This window comes from Macaca mulatta, chromosome 15, assembly GCF_049350105.2.
Source record: "Macaca mulatta isolate MMU2019108-1 chromosome 15, T2T-MMU8v2.0, whole genome shotgun sequence".
Classification (NCBI taxonomy): Eukaryota; Metazoa; Chordata; class Mammalia; order Primates; family Cercopithecidae; genus Macaca; species Macaca mulatta.
The window spans coordinates 53,012,121-53,033,103 of record NC_133420.1 but is presented as its reverse complement, the minus strand read 5'-3'; the positions used below and the strand labels follow the sequence as shown (position 1 = coordinate 53,033,103).

The 20,983-nt window shown below is 35.0% G+C and overlaps 1 protein-coding gene across 13 annotated transcripts in view; it reads left to right on the top strand.

Annotated features, from left to right (window-relative positions):
- Nucleotides 1-20,983, top strand: part of SLC44A1 (solute carrier family 44 member 1) — a 197,849-nt gene that overhangs the window by 98,643 nt on the left and 78,223 nt on the right. For all 13 annotated transcript variants that reach the window (XM_077968385.1, XM_015117154.3, XM_077968381.1 and 10 more), the window contains 4 exons: nucleotides 8,087-8,180; nucleotides 15,902-16,071; nucleotides 18,035-18,124; nucleotides 20,759-20,898. In XM_077968385.1, coding sequence (XP_077824511.1) covers nucleotides 8,087-8,180; nucleotides 15,902-16,071; nucleotides 18,035-18,124; nucleotides 20,759-20,898 — 494 coding nt within the window. The remainder of the gene's footprint in view (nucleotides 1-8,086; nucleotides 8,181-15,901; nucleotides 16,072-18,034; nucleotides 18,125-20,758; nucleotides 20,899-20,983) is intronic.

The window sequence follows — 20,983 nt, the reverse complement described above, 5'->3', positions numbered from 1 at the left end:
GGACAAATACTGTGTGATTCCACCCTGGAGTAGTCAAATTTATATAGACAGAAAGTAGAATGATAGTTGCCAGGGTGGCAGGGAGAGTAGAATGGGGATATTGTCTAATGGGTGAAGAGTTTTAGTTTAGTAAGATGAAGAGAGTTCTGGAGATGGATGGTGGTGATTCTTGCACAACAGTTTGAATGTACTTAATGTCACTGAACTGTACACTTACAAATGATTACGATAGTAATTTTATGTTGTCTTTATTTTATCATAATTTTTATTAAGTTCATGAAAGAAGAGTCCTGTTTGAGGTAGTAACAGTTTAAGTGCTAATTTTATACCTAATTTTAAGATGCAAGGCAATATAACATGTTTCTTACTAGAATGAGAGGATAATATCAATCCTTTTCAAAGAATTTTAAGTTTCCATGACAACATTTGAAAGTACTTTTTAGCATTTACAACCATCCATTCACATGAAATTTTATTACCCCTAGAAATTAAAGGGGAAGAAGCTCTTGGTTCCTATGGTGGTGGTTGTAAGAAATGTATTTAATAGGCAAATAAATTATTTCCTCAAATCTTTGTTTCTTTTAAACAAGAAAAAGAAGATATTTTCTTGGGCACTTAGAGTTTGTGGAATGCCCCTGTCAAGTATGACTACAATAGAGAGTTTGGAAGAAATAGCTGGAAATTAGATTGGTATTGTGGAGATGCTGTCATATTACAAAGAGCTTTGAAAGGCAGGCAGACAAATATAAAAATGTGAGCGCTGGCCGGGCGCATGGCTCACACCTATAATCCCAGCACTTTGGGTGGCCGAGGTGGGTGGATCACCTGAGGTGAGGAGTTTGAGACCAGCCTGGCCAACATGGTGAAACCTCATCTCTACTAAAAATACAAAAATTAGCCGGGCGTGGTGGCAGGTGCCTGTAATCCCAGCTACTCGGGAGGCTGAGACAGGAGAATTGCTTGAACCTGGGAGGTGAAGGTTGCAGTGAGCTGAGATCATTCCACTGCACTCCAACCTGGGCAACAAGAGCGAAACTTTGTCTCAAAAAAATAAATAAAAATAAAAAAATAATAATAAAAGAACTGTGAATGCTAGTACATGAGTTGGGTGGTGGGGGTACAAATGTGCATTTGTTTTTATGGTTCATAATTCATATAACACAAATATTATAAATATATAATGCTAGAGAAGAAAACAGTTTAAAAATTGCCTTTAAAGAATTGAAGTTGCCAAATACCATAAGGACTCAGTATCAAACTTCTTGCAGTTGTGTATGAATTTCCTAGGGGCAAGCTCATGCTCTTTTCATCTGGGAATATCCAGGCCCTAATATAGAGGCTCCCATAGTAGATAAGTAGATATCCATAAATGTTATTTGAAAAAATGATGGGCTGGATTCCCTGTTCTCCTCTATTGCCACTTAATAATTTCTCATTCTCACAGAAAACTTTATCCTCAATTCTGTTATCTGTGTGAGTTGACACCAGCAGGTAAATTGTTCTCCAATCTAACCAGTATTTCTGTGAAATCAGTTCTTTTTATTCATCTCTAAGTAACTCATTTATCTCCCTTATAATGCTATCCAAGTGATTATTCATATCTCTTCTCTCAAGCCCTCTTGTTTGTCCTCTTTCCTAAACTTATGCCCTACAGAGAAAACTGAAACCATCTGGTAAATGCTCTTATTTGAGTTCTTATTTTCAGCAGGGCATGAATTCCATCTTACTTTCACTTTCCCTCTCTTCAGTCTGATGAACAGGCCACTTTCCTCCTTATTACCATTATTTTTGAAAATTCAAATAACGCTACAGTAGTTCTCCCTTATCGGTAGTTTTACTGTTCGATTTCGGTTACCCATGGTCAATTACAGTCTGAAAATATTTAATGGAAAATTCCAAAAATAAACAATTCATAAGTTTTACATTGTGCACTTTGCTTAGTAGCATGATAAAATCTTGCACAGACCTGCCCCATCCCACCCAGACACGAATCATCCCTTTGTCCAGCATATCCACACTGTGTATGCTACCCACCACTTAGTCTCTTAGTAGCCCTATCAGTTACCAGACCGCAAAGACGTAGTATATAGAGGGTTTGGTACTATCCACAGCTTCGGGCATCCACCGAGGGGTCTTGGAATGTATTCCCATGGATCAGAGGGAACTATGTACATTATAGTGAGAGAGAAGAATCTCCCTCCTTCAGCTTTCATCTCAACCCAGCCATACCAAGACAGGTGGTGAAGATACCAATGCATCTTGCAAGACAGGTGGTGAAGGGAAGGGGAAGACAATGCCTGCTCAGACAGTTCTTCTCCTTTCTCTCTCCCCCCTCTAATTCTGACCCAGCATCTCTGGTCCATAGACGACCCTTCACTTCACTCCACTGTCCGCATTGTTCAGCATGGGCATCTGAATCGGAATAGAAACACCAGACTTATGCCCCGGGTTTTGTTTCAACATACCATTTATTGGTAGCTATTGTATGCCATGGACTGCACCAGATGCTTTGCATATTGTTTTGATTTTTGCACTTGCTGTCTAAATTCTAAATGGCAGTTTAGAAATGAGCACAATCTTCCGAGTGAGGTGATACATGCCTGTATTCCCAGCCTACTGAGAGGCCAAGGCAGGAGGATCACTTGAGTTCAGGAGTTCAAGGCCAGCCTGGGCAACATAGCAAGATCCCTGTCTCTAAAAAAATAAATACATAAATACATAAATAAATATAAATGAACATAACCTGTGAGTAAGTTAGGAGTTGACTATAGGTTCTCAGTGCTAATAGTTCACATGGAATTTTTATTACCTTTTCCATTATTCTTATCAAACTGTTTTATAATATGTATTTTATCTTCCCTAACACAGTAGTAAAGTCTGGCAGAAATCTTATTTTCCTTTTGTTTGCCTCCCATTTATAGTATGTGGAAAAAGCACTCCCATTTACTAATGCTTCTTCAATGTACAATATTTTGAAAAAAATTTGAGAGCTTTATAACCTGCCCTGAGACCGTGTTCACATTTTGAGTAGAGCCATGAAGCTTGGTGTTTTCTTAATGATTACTGTTTAGCCATTAAAAACTTTAACAGATTATGTGGTCCATTCAGATAATGCTAATTGTGAATACTAATAAGCCTTTTTGATTATTGTTATCTGGTTATTAGTTTAGAGTCAGTATCAATAGATGATCAGTATATTACCCTTTTTCTTGCCAGTCAGTATCAATAAAACTTAAACCCCAGAGTAATTATGTTTTCTTTTTGGCACAGTAAGTCAAAAGATTTGACTTGATATCATTTATAAATGAATGAAATGATCAACTCTAGCAACTGAATTAATTGCCTCCAAGTCAGAGATCAGCAAGGATGCTTGGTTGTTTAAAAAGAAGGAAAATCCTTACATTTGATACTGCAGTTTAAACTAATTCTTTCATTCAACAAATACTTAGTACCCATTAAGCATGCATCAGAGATACAAAGTACAGTCCCCACATTTAAGGAGTTTGCAGTATAGTTGAGTCAGAATTCTCCTTATCCTCCACAACACCTAGTAGAAGTCTCGTACATAGATGTTCAAAATTAATTCACTTAGCAAATATTTATTATGTATGCCTAGTATGTGCCAACAGTGGTTGACAGATGATGCCACATTCTTACCTGGCTAATTTCTGTAGGTGGATGCTTCTTGGGAATTACAAATATGTCCATACTTTTCATGGGTTACTAGGAATTAAAATTGGAAAATTATCTTCCATTCTCCCAGCATATAAATAGTGTTTCTTAATTAGTGAAAAGGAGGTTAAATTCATTAGACATCACAAGGCAATGGAAATCTGTCATAGTAAAAACTGTTCTGCATTGAGAGACTTTCTTTTCTATTAGTTGCAAATATTTAAATCATGTTTTAAGGAATATTTTTCCTTAATTTTAATCTATCCTATAAATATCACTGTGGTGGTAAATTAAACAAAATTTTAAAGCAAGAAAAATTAGCCCCCAGCATAGAAACTCTTTGTTTTGTATCTTATTTTCAAATAATGTGATGTTTTAAACTATTGGTTCACAACTTTGAGGAGGCTTTTGCCTCCTCAAAGAAAATTGGCAACATCTGGAGACATTTTTGGCTGTCACACTGGGTGAGAGCTTAGGAGGAGGCTACTGGAATCTTGTGGATAGAGACCAGCGATGTTGCTAAACATCTTGCAATGCACAGGACAGCCCCCTACAACCAAGAATTGTCCAGCACAAAATGTCATAATGCTAAGATTGAGGAATGTTGTTTTAGATCATATATTTGTAGCAAATGGTGAAACGCATCCGAACATTGTATATAACATATAACACCAAAACATAAGAGATTAAAAACAGTTATTTCATTTTTTTCTCCACTCAGGATACCTGTTTTATTCAACAGAAGGCTTTTGGATGACATCTATATACCAGGAAATATAGGTTCCAAACTTTTCAAAGGCATAAGGTTTGAGTTCTCAAAGAATTTGCATTGTAAAAATAGAGATGATATACAAACAAAAAGTTACAAAAGAATATGCCCTGTTTTATCATAGAGCTAAGCAGTAAATAGCTTTGTTGGGTGGGTCAGAGAAGGCTTGACAGAAGAGATGAAGTTTGAGTAGTGTGTAGAAATTCTGCTCAGACGTTAACACTCAGGTGCTAGCTGGGAAAGGACAGCGCAAGCAGAGGGAGTGGTGTGTGAAAACCTGGAAGCTTGTTAAACAGCAATCATTGATTGTATGTAGTTTATTATGTTGAGATGAGTCTGGAGTTTTAGGTAGAGACCTGCTTTAGGAGGAACTTGAATCCAGAATATTTGGACTTCATCCTGAGGATAGGGGTGTGATATGACTAATCTGCATTGTACAAAGATCATTCTGATGGTTATACGCAGAATGGAGATGAGAAACACTTTACAGTATTTTAACTGACACAGTAGGAGATCATGAAGTTCTGAGATAACATAGGAAGGTCCAATGCTCAGGACGTGGTGTCTCTTGAATGGTATAGGAAAACAGTAGATAAAAAAGATGTCGGATAACTTGTATGTTTCACGGATGGTGGAACCATTAACCAGGACAGAAAATATAAAGTCAGAAGGTACATGGTGGAACTAATTTTTCTCCAAAGATTTTTTTTTGAGGTGTCTGTAGAACGTATGTTTTTTGGCCCAGGAGTTTATTGAATACTTACCCAATTTTGAGTATTAGAAATGGCACAAAGGAAGCATGGCAGCTTAGGGGCAAAGAATTCCACTTGTAAATATGCCAGTGATTGCATTGAAGGCCTTGGAAGTACTGCTTTTTTTTTTCATCTGTAATATTTGGAGTGTTCTGATGGAAACGTACCTCTTAGGGGAGTTGATATAACTGATATTGAGCTAAAGAATAATAAATTCAGACTAAATAATTGACTATTATACAGCATTTGAAAAATTATAGTAGTTAAACATTCTGGGGGCCATAGTAACCATTTGCCATGATAAATGTTTATACACTAAAGTTAGGTTCCTAAGATCACTCATTTTGATAGTCTTTGAATAACATCGGCTGAGTTGCATGGATTACCTCTGGTATGCTTTAGATAAGCTTTTGTTCTTAGTTTTCTACTTTTCATTACTCGTATAATTTTTACCTGCTTTTACATTAGAAGGAAAACTTTGTCCTACTGGTTAGATCCAAACTTCTTGTGCTAAGTATTTTTTATACGTTCACTGTAAAAAAAAAAAAAAAAAAAAAAATACTACCTTCAGAATGTTCACTGAAAATGCTTAGCTAATGAACATGAAAAGAAAAACAGTTGTAAAATGTTTGCCATTACTGAATTGTTTTAATGTTCTTCATTGAGGCTTCTCTGTTCATCAACCCTTTGAGCAGGAAGCAGTATAAGGTTTCTTATGATTATTACTACTAACACATTGTAAAGATCTTTTTCCTTTAATCTATTTAGTACAGGATCTATTTAGTACTGGCCTGTGTCCCAGAATACCATCAGAGATAAGGCTATTATCCTTTCATTGAGTATTATCCTGGGAAAGTATTTATAAAATTGAACTCCATTGCACCTGCTGACCTCCTTTTTTAAATTAAGAAAGGGTGGGGATAGAGATTATGCTAACTGAATTCAGATGAAGCAGTGTATTTGGCAGCACTGACACAAAGTGCTTTAGTTAGGGCCTTTTATTTTGTGCAAATCGATTCCATCTTGGACTCTGAAAGAAATAAGTTGACAATTCAGATCAGGAAGTTGATGATCACATCGGGTGCTCGACACTTATTGGCACAGTTGCTGTTTCTCCTAAGCAATTCTATACTAGGACTCCTAGCTATTTCAGGATTAATCTAAAATGTTTCCTTGCCATTGTTATGTTTTCTGCAAAATTACTATAAATGTAATCTAGTGGCATTATATTCAAGTGTGAAAGACAATGCTCTTAGAAGAGTTAAATATTTAATATTCATCCTTAGCTTTTTAAAAAATAGATCATTAAAATGCAAAAGAATAGTCAAGCACAATTTTTAAAACTTAGTTTCTTATTGAGCCTACTTTAAGCTTAAAAAACTTGAAGAACAGTGCCATGTAACTCATAATTATCGCTTTAAAAATATTTTGCATTGTCAGATTACTCAGATTATCTTTATATAAAATATATGCTACATGCACTCATATCAGTATGCTGTTAAGGCTCACATATTTAATCACTTGGATTTTTTGCTGGTTTGGGGCAGCATTGCTAAATTAAATGTTGGTTTGTGCCTTTCTAAAAATTATTTTGATTGATAGGACAAGATATAAATGAAATAAATTTGTTCCCAATTTTGTTGTCCCATTAAATCAAGCTATATCCTTTTTTCTATATTCCCTTCCAGTTCCTTCTCCTATGCTCACATGCCTTTTCCATAATTAACTCAGTGTTGCAGTCTGCTGTTCACATTATATTTTAAGCTTTTTCTATGGTGGTATAATATAAAAGTTCAGTATCATCATAATACAGATGCAAAGCTATTCTGTTTATTTCATAATAAAGTATTTGACCAAATTAGTAATCTGGTGGGAACAGAAGTTAATAAAATATAAACCGTTTCTGTGATGAAATGCAGCAAAATTAGAACCGGAGCCTGGGTCTCCTCACTTAACAATATATTATACAATGAACCTTCCAGTATTCTAGTTGCTGTATTTTAAAATTAACGGATCAGGAAAATAAGACTTATGTTGGATTTAGTGGACTTTATCCCTCTCAATTTTCTATACTAAGGAAATTAATGTATATACCAGCTTTATAGAGTTATAGTAAATTATATAATACATTAATGTATTATGTAAATTTTACACTGTATACATGTTACGTATATTCGATATGTGTTGGCCATATAATCAGAAAAATTAATGTTTTTTTGCATAACCAATCTACAGTTGAATTTAAGCTGTCTTAAACTCTGAAAACTAGGAATCACTTTTATCAGTTTATCAGTTTTATCAATTTGTTCCGTTTATTTACAGTTAGGAATGTTTCCTGCTTTTTAAATAAGTAATGTATTATCCAAATTTATATGAGTTAAATGCAGTAATTGTAAACATTTAGTAATGGTAGGCATAGGAAAAACAGGCATAATATGTAATTGAGCACAGGCTTTGTAGTCAAGAGACGTGGTGTTTAATCCCAGCTCTACTCCTACTAGCTCTATGTTCTTAGGCAAGTTATTTACCTTATCTCTTAGCCTCTATTTCCTTCTCTCTAAAGTAGGCTTAATAATACCTGCCTTATAGACTTATAGTAAATTGTATAATACATAAATGTCATCTTGCAGAGAACCTGACACTCAATAAAGGTAGTTCTAGTACTTATTATTACCTTTAATATTAATTCAAATTTGTACATGAATTACATTAATAGTAATTTTAGAGAAGAATCAATTTTAAATGGTTGAGGACTTATACATCAAATCAGATTTCTATGAATTCTATAATGTTTGGAAAGTTGCATATGTTGAATGATACAAAATTAAAATGGATAGTGAGAGAATTTTTTCTGACTCTTCTGCCAGCTAACATATAATTTTTCTTTGAACAGGTTCAGCACTATGTAGCTACAACCTAAAGCCTTCTGAATACACTACATCTTCAAAATCTTCTGTTCTCTGCCCCAAACTACCAGTTCCAGCGAGGTAAATTTTATTGCAAAGTTGTTAACTTGTGACTGTTGTTTTTGTAGGTAAATTTTAAACAATATATGTTATTCTGAGAAAATAGTTATTTGATACCTGTTGGCCAGGTCCAATACTTTTATAACAAAAATTTTAAAGTAGGAATAGAAATGACATTATATATTTAATATTTAAAAACAACAGGTAGACAGCCAACTTTTCTTGTTCTGAGATATTTTAAATTTATTTTAGGGGCTTTCTTTTTTTGTTTTTATTTTCATGCCATAATTTTTAAGTGCACAAAACCACTGAATTGCTGTAAAATCTGCAACAAACTTAGAAACCAACTCTCACAATCTCCAAAGAGTTTTTTTAATTGATCCTAGTAATATTTACTGGGATTGTTGTAAATTTACTTTGTGGATTTAGAAAGTATGCCAGTGATTATTCCCCATAGTTTCAGGTTATATTTTTTTAGGGCCATTCTCTGTATTAGGTTGTTTGCTATATCTTACCCAAGGTCTTATTCAACAAACATTTATTATTAAGTACCTACTGTGCATAATGGATACAAAGATGAAACAAGAAATGTTCTTTGGAAGGATCTCAAAGTAGTTACAAGTAAAGCAACATTTAAAATTATAAATAGGTTTTTTGAAAGGAAATGCATTATCAAGCATTGTAAAATATATGCTCAGAATTAGGTATATGTATATGTGTGTATGTATAGTTTTGTATATGCATTTGTGCACATATATACACACACTTACACACTTTGGAATGTTGGTCAAATCACAACCTTAGTGTATATTGCCAACTGTGTGTAACATGAGTCAACTTCTCCAGGAAAATGTACTTGAGGCCACTTATAATTGCATCTCAATATATTATAGGAAGCTGTTGTATAAAAAATTTTGACACTCATGTCTACTTTCTTTTGGATTACTTATGGGTGTAACTTGGGTTTTATTAACTTGAATTTGAAATTTTCTGTTGAAAGTAGAAAAAAGATGTATCAGTTAAATATATTTTCAGCTCATTAATCTTGTCAAGTTGCTATTGAAAATCAAAATTTAAAGCCTGTAGACATAAAACTAAAGGAACTATTTTAAAAGATAGTAAGAGAGACCTACAAATTATGGCCTTAAACCAACAGCTACGGAGATTACATTCATATAAGTTGAGAATATTAGGGAGGCTGTGGCAGTAAAGAAAAGGGGATCCTTCGAATAGTCTTAGGAGAAAATTTATCCATATAAAAATGAGAAAAGCTCTATACCCTCATCTATCCAACTGGTAAAGTCTGTTTTAAACATATACTTTGAATATAGAATCATGCTTTCAAGATTAAAACATATTATGACAGGATAGCCGGAAAGCCTGGTTATGAGAGAGAGGTCTCTGCTCCTGTGTAATGGGGGCAGGATGTCAGGTGGGGGCAGCTCAGCTCATCCTGCACATCCTCCCCTGCCTCTGACCTCTGATGCCACTTTGTTGAGGACTGCCTGTTCCTGGTTATCTTGGTTTTTTCAGTTTTTGGTACACACATGCATCTCACAATGTCCTAGGGGTATTCACTGGAAGACAAAGAATAGTATCAGGGGAGAAGATTTTAGAGATGGACAGAAATGGCTTCTAACAAGGTCATCATCTAATATCTCAGTAATCTAAAATGCAGTGCTGAACCTATACCATCTGAAAACTGCATGCTGTGTTTAAAAATCCTTATGTTTTACTTATTTTAGTACATCACAGTCTAAGTATGTTATCACTTTTGTCTGAACCAAGCCAGCTGGAAAGTAAAAGAGAAGAACATTTGATAGAAAGAAGGCAAATCTTGTAAATACCAGAGCTATGTAGTATTAGGTAAACAAACTGAAAGGATCTGAGAATAAGAATAAATTTGTTTTAATAAAAAGACTTGGGGCATCACCCCGTTCCACACATCGTTGTATTAGATACCAAGTTTCCAAAGGTGAGTAAGACCTAGTCTCTGTCCTTAAACTCATAGTCTAGTAGGGACTATGTTTTTGGTGACTTTTTTTAATGGCAAAAGACCAGCACCAGGCAAAACTATGAGGCAGGCAAGTACCCCTCAGCATCCTTCACATCTCTTTTGGTGTCCTTCTAGGAGCATCCTACTGGGACAGAAGGACATGAACTTTGAGATAAGTCTGGGGTGAATTCCATATTACTTTCAATTTGTCACCTCTTGCAAGCCTCTTAACCTCTCTGTAAACCAAGTTTTTTCATGAGTGAAATGGGAATAGTCATACTCCCCTCAAGGAATTTAAGAGTTAAACAAGATAATACTCATTAAACATCTATTACTGTGTTTGGCACTTGACTTAGGAGGTATTTCTTTAAAATTCTAGAACCTCTTCCTTTGGCCCGTCTTTCTTTGGTATCCAGGGGCCTTCTACAGCTAAAAGCAGCACCTGTTTTAGAGAAAAGCAATTGTAAACTAATTTTCAATGAAGCATTAGTGACACATAATAACCAGATGATTACCATTCCTAAAAGCTTTTGAATTTTAAAAACAAATGCCTAGAAAGAGTTGTATTTTATCCAAATTCATAATTCTCTATTGGTGAAATGCCAACCACGGTGGCAGTATGGGGAATAGCTAGCCAGTATACTTACAGTGCTTTTAGAAATAGCTGGAGAAAACAGCAATAGTAGAAACAGATTACATAAATTCAGTTTATTCATCATGTGTTTGGGCACCTCTGGATGACAGAAAGTTTACTAGATGCTGGGGAATTAATGATACAATATTGTATAAATGACAGATTAATAGCCAAAGGCCAGATACAGTGGCTTATGCCTGTAATCCCAGCACTTTGGGAGGCCGAGGCAGGTGGATTGCTCGAGGTCAGGAGTTCAAGACCAGCCTGGCCAACGTGGCAGAACCCCATCTCTACCAAAAACACAGAAATTAGCTGGGCGTCGTATTGCATGCCTGTAATCCCAGCTACTCAGAAGGCTGAGACATGAGAATCGCTTGAACCTGGGAGGTGGAATTGTAGTGAGGCAAGGTTGTGCCATTGCACTCCAGCCTGGGCAACAGAGCAAGACCCTGTCTCAAAAAAAAAAAAGAAAAAGAAAAAAGAAAGAAATTAATAGCCAAGAAAAAAATGTTATCTGTTCATATTTTTCAATGGAGGATTCAAGGATAAATTAACATTTACAAATCATCTACTACTTGCCAGCTATCCCACAGTATCTCTCATATATATTATCTCATTTAACCTTCACAAAAACCTATCAAGATATTGCCCCCAATTTGTAGGTGAGGAAAAAGAAGATGAGAGAGGTTATCTAAAGCCATACAACTAATTGCTGCAAATTGGAATTTGAATCCAGGATGTTGTAATCTATACCACAATGAGTGTTCAAAAACAACAAAGAGTATAGGAGTGAAAGAAGGCCGGGCACAGTGGCTCATGCCTGTAATCCCAACACTTTGGGACACCAAAGTGGGAGAATCACTTGAGCTTGGAAGTTCAAAACCAACCTGAGCAACATAGCAAGACCCTCTCTCTCTATAAAACATACATGCATGCATACATACATACATACATACATACATAAACAAATAACAAAAATGTTTTAAAAAGGGTGAAAGAAGAGAAAAAAGAAACACCACTCCATGTTTAGACTCATATTTCCTGCCTTTAGTGTACTGTAGAGATATTGCCAGAATACTTCATTGTTATACTTACTTAAATAAAACTTTGGCTAGACATCATGTGTAATTGTTTCTTTATAACCTGAGGTTCTAAAGTAATTATATGAGATGCAGACCCCTGCCTTCTTGTGAAGGCAAATGGACAAGTGGTATTAGGCATTGTTAGTCATCATACTTTAGGGAGCTTATTAACTGTGATGATCTGAACTGAAAGGGAAATGGACAGTATGTTTGCCAAGGTAAGATATAATTTTCATATGAGGGACTAATGTAAAAACTTTAAAAGAGTCATTATAAATTCATTTTGTTCTTGACTGCTTCAGCAAGTGAAACAACATCACTTCCTAATGTGACTATATCGACTTACTAAAGATTCAATATTTGGTGGGCTTTGGAATGTAGAAAAACTTACTGTATATAGAATACTTTAGGCTTGTCCTTTTAATTAAGAAGCACAAAATGTGTCATTTACATAAGATACTAAAGTAGAAATGATCTCATAATACTAGCTCCTCAAAAGTATTATTTTCTCAGAGGCATATGAAATTGGTGTATTCAACTCCACCTAAATTCATTAAATCACATGGGATTTCAATGCTAACATATAAAACAAACCATTTCAATGACACAATTATTACTTATTTTTTTTTTAAATAAGAAAACAATTCAAGTATCAAAACCCTGTGGCCGGCAGAGTTGTTTTTGTTTGGGGAAAAGTTGAGAAAAAGAATGACAAGTAAGGAAATCTAGTTTGTTTAGATTTCAAACAAGAGAATCTAGTGCTTTTTACTTTAAAGCTAAGTATTTCATCTTATTTTTGAATAATGTCCCTATATATTATTTCTTCTTATGTTTGCCTTCTATTTTTGTTTTTCATTACCACTAGGAACAGATTTTGACTATCAGCTAGACAATGTAGTTAATCAGCGTGTGCTAATTTTATACCTTTAAATTTAGAGCATCAGGTTGTTTTATTTTATTTTATTTTATTTATTTATTTATTTTTTAACTGACATAGACTGAATTTTGGTGTAAAGGGCTGCTGTTATTTTACTCCAGTTCTTTGAAGGATACTTACAAAAGTACTCTTTCCAATTGGCCAACTGTTAATAAACAGTGTGTAAAAATGTTTGAAAGGGTAAGTTCAGAGCAGATATTACCCAGCATTTCCTCCTAAATAAAAATGAAGTATTTTCATTTTGAGAGTTATAGTCATTCTATTTTAAAATCATCTATTCTCATCCTAAATTTGAAAACAACAACAACAACAACACTGAACATATTGGGCATCCTGTTCCTATATAATTTTGTGTCATCGATTTATGGGTGCCCTCTTGGATGATGATGATGATCTGAAGAGACTTGCAGAGTACTTACTCCTACTCTTTCAGCTAACCAATGGAGAAAGTAAGAGAGAGAGATGGAGTTACAGGCAGGGTGCAAGATTAGAAGAATTGGGGGTTTTTATAGTTACCTGGCAGGAAAAAGAAAACAGGAAAGCAGGGCTGAGAAAAATAGTGGGTACTGAAAACAAGAAAAAGACATCAGTATCGTTAAGTGAATATATTTTATGTTCAAGGTTGGAGGCAAATGAATTAAATAGACACTAAATCACAGATGATGGGGTAATAAATAAAGAGGATGGAGTTATAGATAATCATGAAACAGAGAGGATTTTAGTTTTGAAGGATAGAGAACCAGGCTTTAGTTTAAAAATATGGTTAGAAGAGTCCTTAGGCAGAGACATTAACTTGCAGAGATAGCATCTAGACAACATCAGAAAAGAAGTTTCATCATGGCAAAGTTGTCAGTTTAAAGATTTCTGTAACAAATCAGCTTCTATTGACTTAGAAATTTACAGTTAATCTTTTTTGAGTCTCATAATATTTTTAACTAAATCTACTTCACTTAAAAGTATTCTATAATTTAATATCTTTTTGCATCATTTGTGAAGCACTTTTTGGTTAAAAAAAAACAATGATTTGAATACCTATAATTCAAGCATTTCTTAGAATGCTCTGACTTCCTGTGCTTTCTGATACGATGTCAAACCTTTGGCATTAACTTTCACTAATACCATTTTGGAGGTTTACACAAATACACAGGGATGCAAGAGGCAATTTTTAAAAACAAATATTCATGTCATATTGTTATGTCATCAATTTTGGATATATTTACTAAAGCAAGACTAAGGCAAAGCTAGATCTTTAAAATTATATTATTTTAATGTTCCACCAAATATGACAGCATGGAAGATGTCACTTATTCTTACCACCAATGGTGCTCGTTTACTACCATTTAAAGGAAACTGATACATAGTGTGCTTATATTCTTACTGGAAAAGAAACATTGTTTTTCAAGGAAGGAAATGAGGATAGTGTTTTGCTTCAGGTCATACAAAGTTGCTTTGCTGAGATTAGAAACCTTGTAGTGCCCAACCATGTAATTTTATCCACTCATTGGACCAAAATACAGTGCCAACCAAGAATGAGAACACATTTGTATCGTTCCAGTCAAAAACGTAGTTGTAGCTGTAACTTAAAGTTCTATGAACATATTTTCATGGATACCATTTTAAAAAAAGTTACAAGGGGCCGGCCCGGTGACTCAAGCCTGTAATCCCAGCACTTTGGGAGGCCGAGACGGGCGGATCACGAGGTCAGGAGATCGAGACCATCCTGGCTAACACAGTGAAACCCCGTCTCTACTAAAAAATACAAAAAACTAGCCGGGCGAGGTGGCGGGCGCCTGTAGTCCCAGCTACTCGGGAGGCTGAGGCAGGAGAATGGCGTGAACCCGGGAGGCGGAGCTTGCAGTGAGCTGAGATGGTGCCACTGCACTCCAGCCTGGGCGACAGAGCAAGACTCCGTCTCCAAAAAAAAAGTTACAAGAACAATTCTGGAAATGTGGGATTCATGTTAGCCATGGCTAAATTTTAACATAAGGCACATATAAGTGTGTCTTTATGCATGGACATACATATGGCTGTCTTAGAATTCGAGTAAATCACAACCAAAGGCATATTCATAGTTCTGTGTTTAAAATCTCTCATTGATTAGTGTATACTATCCTCTCAGAAGTTGAGGATAGTGTATACTATCCTCTCAGAAGTAGAACCATGTTGTAACAAACCAGATTAATGTCACAGTTTACACATAGCTGTAGTCTTTCGCAAGTAAAAGCTTCAGTCCATATAAGCCTAATATAAATGACTAAGTAATTGGTTATTTTACATCTTTTTAGACACAGATAACCTTAGATTAATAGTGACTGATGAAAAGAAAATAGCCCAGAATTATGTGATCCTAACAAATCCACTATTTCTCACTTTTTAATTATTTTCTGTTCTCATGATTATGTGTAATCTTTTATGCAGAGATATCACATTCGATATACTTTTTCCCCTTCTATTATTACATTATAAGCATTTCTATATATTACTACTCATGGTTACTGTTTTAAATAGCTGCCTATTATGCTGTTTGTTGATGTCTCAGCATGACTTTGTTTATATGAGAGGTATTAAGCTTATGCTGTAAACACCTTTATTAATCTGAGATTTTGTATGCTGTTTTGTTAGAGGAAACGTTCTATTAATGGTGGCACATTTCAAGTAAAAGCATGTGCTTTTTATTTTCAAATCGCTTATGGCAAAAATTCATTTTCAGTTCAATAAAGTATGTGTTTGTAAGCTTTGTCATCTGCCCCTTGACTGGTAGATGTGCAGGCTAAGGAGTTTTAAGTGTTTGGTTTTGCTTTTGGTAGTTCTGTGTGTATGTGTGTGTGTGTGTTTCTTTTCAGAAGGGGAGGGTAATGTCTTCTGTTGGAACATGCACTCCACCCTCTTTGATAAGGCTTGTGGTAAGATTTGCATCACTACCCATGACAGTCATCCTCATAGCATTAAGCACACAGCTCTTAGCTCCCATAATGATGCGTGGAGGGTGGAGTGTATTGCAGCCATATTCACCTTTCATTTGTGTGTTTGATGTGGCATTTATATTAAGTAGGAGTAATTTTTTTTCTGATTTTTTTTTTCTTGTGTCACCAGTGCACCTATTCCATTCTTCCATCGCTGTGCTCCTGTGAACATTTCCTGCTATGCCAAGTTTGCAGAGGCCCTGATCACCTTTGTCAGTGACAATAGTGTCTTACACAGGCTGATTAGTGGAGTAATGACCAGCAAAGAAATTATATTGGGACTTTGCTTGTTATCACTAGGTAATTGTTTTTCTCATTATTAGCTATTGCATAGTATTGGAGAAGAAGACTGTTTTGTCTTTTAGCCAAAATATGAATACAACTGGGGATACTTGTAAAATGTTTAACTTCCCATAGCCAAAATCATTGTTTCAGATTATATATAGTTAAGAATATGTACATATAAGTATGTATATATATCTGAAACTCATTCCCTTTTTTTCTTTCATGGGAGAAAACTAGTGTTTTCCCAAACATTGGTTACTTAGTCCACAGCTACTTTAATATGATAGCAGGAGGCTTCTTTTAATGAATCAACTACCCTCTGTTTTTAGTTATGATTCCTAAAAGGTATATTTACTTATACAGGAGGCGACATATTCTCTTATATATTCCCATCTAAGAATATAGATTTCTGATAGATTAGTTTTGAAGTATGTAATTTCCTTTTCATTGCTACAGTGCATAGTATCAATGTATTGCTGGAAAAATTAGGAAATCTCCACCTATTAGCCACTGAGTTTTCTAGTCCATAAATAGATAATAAATCAAATAAAAAATTTATTTTCAAGATTAACACTCCCTGTATTATTCTAGAACTATGTGTACCTTATCAGAATGTATAGGCCTTCTTAGTTGGGAGAAGTAAACTATGGTAGGAACCAACAGCTATTTCATTATATAAGTAAACTTAGTATTTATGCCTGTTAACAATTATAGCCATTGAGAAGATACAAGCTGTATTTCCGTCTTTCCTGTCATTAGAGAGTATTTTCTTTTTGCTTAGGTAGTACTTGACTCAATTGAAATAATGCTGTCCATATGAAAATCTATTTCTGTGATATTTGAAAGGCTCCCATCTGTTTTTGGTTCCTGTACATTTATTGCAAAAGTGAGTACCTCAATAATGTTACCTAGACACGAATCCCAACCATTTATTTGGCTTTGCAAGTGGCCCAAAGAAACTTGACTCTTAGTCTAGCTTTATATCAAAATTATTTGGTTTTTGAAATAGTTGAATACTTTAACCAAAAAACTAAAAATCCAATTAAAAATAGTGCCAATAATGTTAAGCCATCAGAATTCTATTTTTTATTAGAATGATTCTCTTTTGAGGCTTAAGTATGTAATATAAACTTAAAAAATCTTTGTTCATTTTTTGTGGAATGGGCCTTTAGATAATTAAGAAATTTATAAATTATTATTTCAGAAATGTAATTCCCATGCAATGGTTAAATCTTTCCTTTCTTCTTTAAGATTTTTACTCAGTATTATAGCACATGGGATTTAGCTTGGGGCAGGTAGAATAATTGGCTGTATAACTCAAACAGCTTTGCTCCTTTTTGAGGAAGGTCTCCTTACCTGGGACCCCCGACCTCAGTTGAGAAATTAGACAGAGGAAGTTCGGCCATAGTAGGCTTCAAGATGTTACTCCATAGGGTCAGACCATCCTTTGGAGTTCTAGAGGAGAAACAGCCAGAAAAGGATAAGATGCCATTTAGCTTCTGGACTGACTGTCAGAGAAGTTAAGTTGGTCCTGAAATACATAGATTACTCAATAAAGGGTAGCGCCTAATTTAACTGATCTCTGTCTATGTGTAGTAATTTTTCTTGTCACCAACATGACATGTCATTCTCTATACTTTGTGTGCTGGCATGTATGTTTGCATGTCTGATGTCTTCCCCGTGGTGAATCCACAACAGTCCTGTGCTGTTTTTGAGTCACCATGTGCATTTGCATGTATTTTTTTCTGTAGTTTATAAACCCACAGTTAGGTGACTTTGGTTTCGAGTGATGCTATTTAAGTGGTACAAGTAGCAAAGTCAAATACAACAGCAGCCAGTTTCCTTCCTTATCTAAATTGTGGTCAGTAGCAACAGATTATTTCCCTGGGGAAAAAAGCAACCATCGAAAAGGTTTTCTTTATATTTACCTGTGTTTTCAAATAATATTCTATATGTTCTCTATTTATCTTCCCTGCAGTTCTATCAATGATTTTGATGGTGATAATCAGGTATATATCAAGAGTACTTGTGTGGATCTTAACAATTCTGGTCATACTCGGTTCACTTGGTAAGCTATTTGTTTCTTTGTTTTCATGGTACTTAACTACTTTAGTAGAAAATAGAAATATAAAGAAGAAAATAAATTTTATTTTCACATGCTATATCTTCAAGGAAGACTGTTAATTTTTGCCTTAAAATTTCTCATAATTCTATTTGCCCCTCCCCTCATTTCATCACTGTTGGCATTTGAAGTCCGGACTTTTTTTCTATGCATATGTATATGAGCATATATAGTTAAATTTTACCAGCTGAATATGAAACCTTTTAGTAATGGAATTTGTTCTCATTACATTTATAATCTTCACTGGTATGTTTGGTCTTACTGTTCTCATCTGTTCTGTCTTTCCTGAAATTCTTTAGACTACTGTGATTATTAAAGTCAGAAATAAGATGATATATGTTGAGTTCTCCCCTACCTCCCTTAAATTTAGCATAAACTTTGCTTCCTTTCATCCCCTACTCTCTTCTGCTCCCTCCCACTTTTTGCCCTAGTCTGAGCTTTTGTACTAGGGTTATAATTAAAGTTAAAATATTATTTTCACCTGCTGTATCTTTTTAAAAATCTTGTTTATCTTTGCCTTAAAAAGTTTTATGATTATATTTACATTTACGTTTTCCTGGACTAGTTTTAGTAGGAACTACTTGTCCTTCTTCTATAAAGTAGTACAGAACTGCTAGTAAGGAAAACTAAATCAGTTATTTGGAAATAAATTTGAAGAGGTTTTCCTGAATGTAAAGGAAAATTACCAAAAAAGTAAAATGGTAAGTGAGAAGATGATAGCAGAAGAATAAACCATGACCTCAGGAGAAAGAAAAAAATGGAACAGAAACAATAATCAAATACACAAATAAAAAATTTCAGAATTAAAAAGATTCCCCCAAAAGATCATAGGCAAATTTAATTATGATTCAGAATTAGACGAAACTTTAAAGCTCTAGATATTAATAGTGTTGTGATGATTAAATTAGATCACATCTATAAAGGACATAGCACAGTTCCTAACACAAATTAAAAGTTTAATACTAAATACTGTCTACCATGGCTATTGTGAATAGCTTCCTCCTTGACATCATTATTTCAATTTCATTCTATTTTTTTAACTTCAGCTTTTCTCCTATAATTCATTTCTGTTTCTAGGAAACATATTTTCTTCTTCCATTTTCTGAATATATTAAACATTTTTCCGAACAATTTTCTTGTACCTGCAAGACTTCAAAATGGAAACATTCCCCTTGCTCTCAAATGTTTTTCACCAATTTCTGGTAGTTTTGATTTGTTTCTTCCTCTTCAACAGATGGAAAATTTGTACTTGGTGTTTGCCAACAAAAAGGCAATGGAATTTGTCTTTGACCTCATTCACTCTTGAGTGCAGATGTTGATGTACCTCGACTTCACTTCAGTTTTTTATCTCCCAGATGTTTATCGTATCAGCCACACACACACACATCTCTCTACTCTGAATTATCCATTTTTTTACTGTGACCTACAAGGCCTTACAGTATGGTCTGGTCCCCAGCTACCTGTCTGCCCACATCTCTACCACTTTCTGCATTGTTCATTGCAGTAGCCACAATGGTCTTCTTGCTCTCATGCTAAGGATGATTCTACCTCAGCCTCTTTGAACTTTGCCTAGAACACTCTTTCCTTAGATAGTGTCATAGATTGCTCTCTGTCTTTGATTCCGTTGCTCACTTATCATCTTACTAATACCAGTGAGGCCTTGCTTACCCATGATATATAAAATTGCAAAGCTTTCCCTACCCAAACACTCTATATCCTTCTTACCAGGAGATCATTTTTTCTTTAGACTTAATATATTGTATTTTTCCTTGTTTTCTTATTTTTCCCCCCCTACTATTACATAAGTTCCATGAGCAGCAAGAGTGAGGACTCAGCCTTGTTTACTGCTCTATCTCTAGCTAGAACAATAGGTGCTGTAGCATTCAACATGTTTGCTGAATGGGTTGAAGGTAGGTATGTAAGTCAGCTCTCATATGTGGAGGTAGGTTTGTCTCCGTCTTCAGTCTCGTTCTTTGAATCTCTCAACCAGTGTTGGAGATTAAAAAATGCTCATCCCTAGCACCCACCACTATCAGAGGTTTCCTCTTTGTTCCTCCCTTTGGAGGGAACTGTTCTTTTGATTTGCATGTATTCATTGTACAAATATTTAATCAACTGCATTACTGTGTCAGTGCAGGACACAGAGGTATCTGTGATGAGTACAACAGAGAAGATCCTTGCCCTCTTCAAGCTTCATTGATGTTTTCTGTGATGCTTATTTCCTTCCTTCAGCCTCCTCAGCTTAAATGCTGAGGCTCTTTCTTTGTGATCAGTTCCTCTCAGGGGTGTATGTTTCTACTGGCTCGCTCTTAGCTTCATAGTCAATAATAAATAAATTTGAAGGAAGCTTATTTGATATACTGAAGGATTTATAAGTGCTTAATGTGGAGGATGATAATAGAGTAATGGACACTTTCTTTATGCTGGCAAAAAGTTATTGCTACGTACTTCCCAGCCAAATGGATTGTCACTGCATTAGTCCCATGATGATCAGTAGGAAGGGTCAAGAAAATTGAGAATTTATGTTACACATTTTCTTATGCTAATTACTGCATTAAAAATTGGGTCTTTTGTCTCCAGGAGGCACAGGTGTACTGTGGTGGCTGTATGCAAAGCAAAGAAGGTCTCCCAAAGAAACTATTACTCCCGAGCAGCTTCAGATAGCTGAAGACAACCTTCGGGCCCTCCTCATTTATGCCATTTCAGCTACAGTGTTCACAGTGAGTTTAGGCTTTGGCTTGTCTTTCGGTTTTGTGTTTTATTTGCAGGAGATCATTAATGGAGCAGAAACTCAAATCTAGCTTT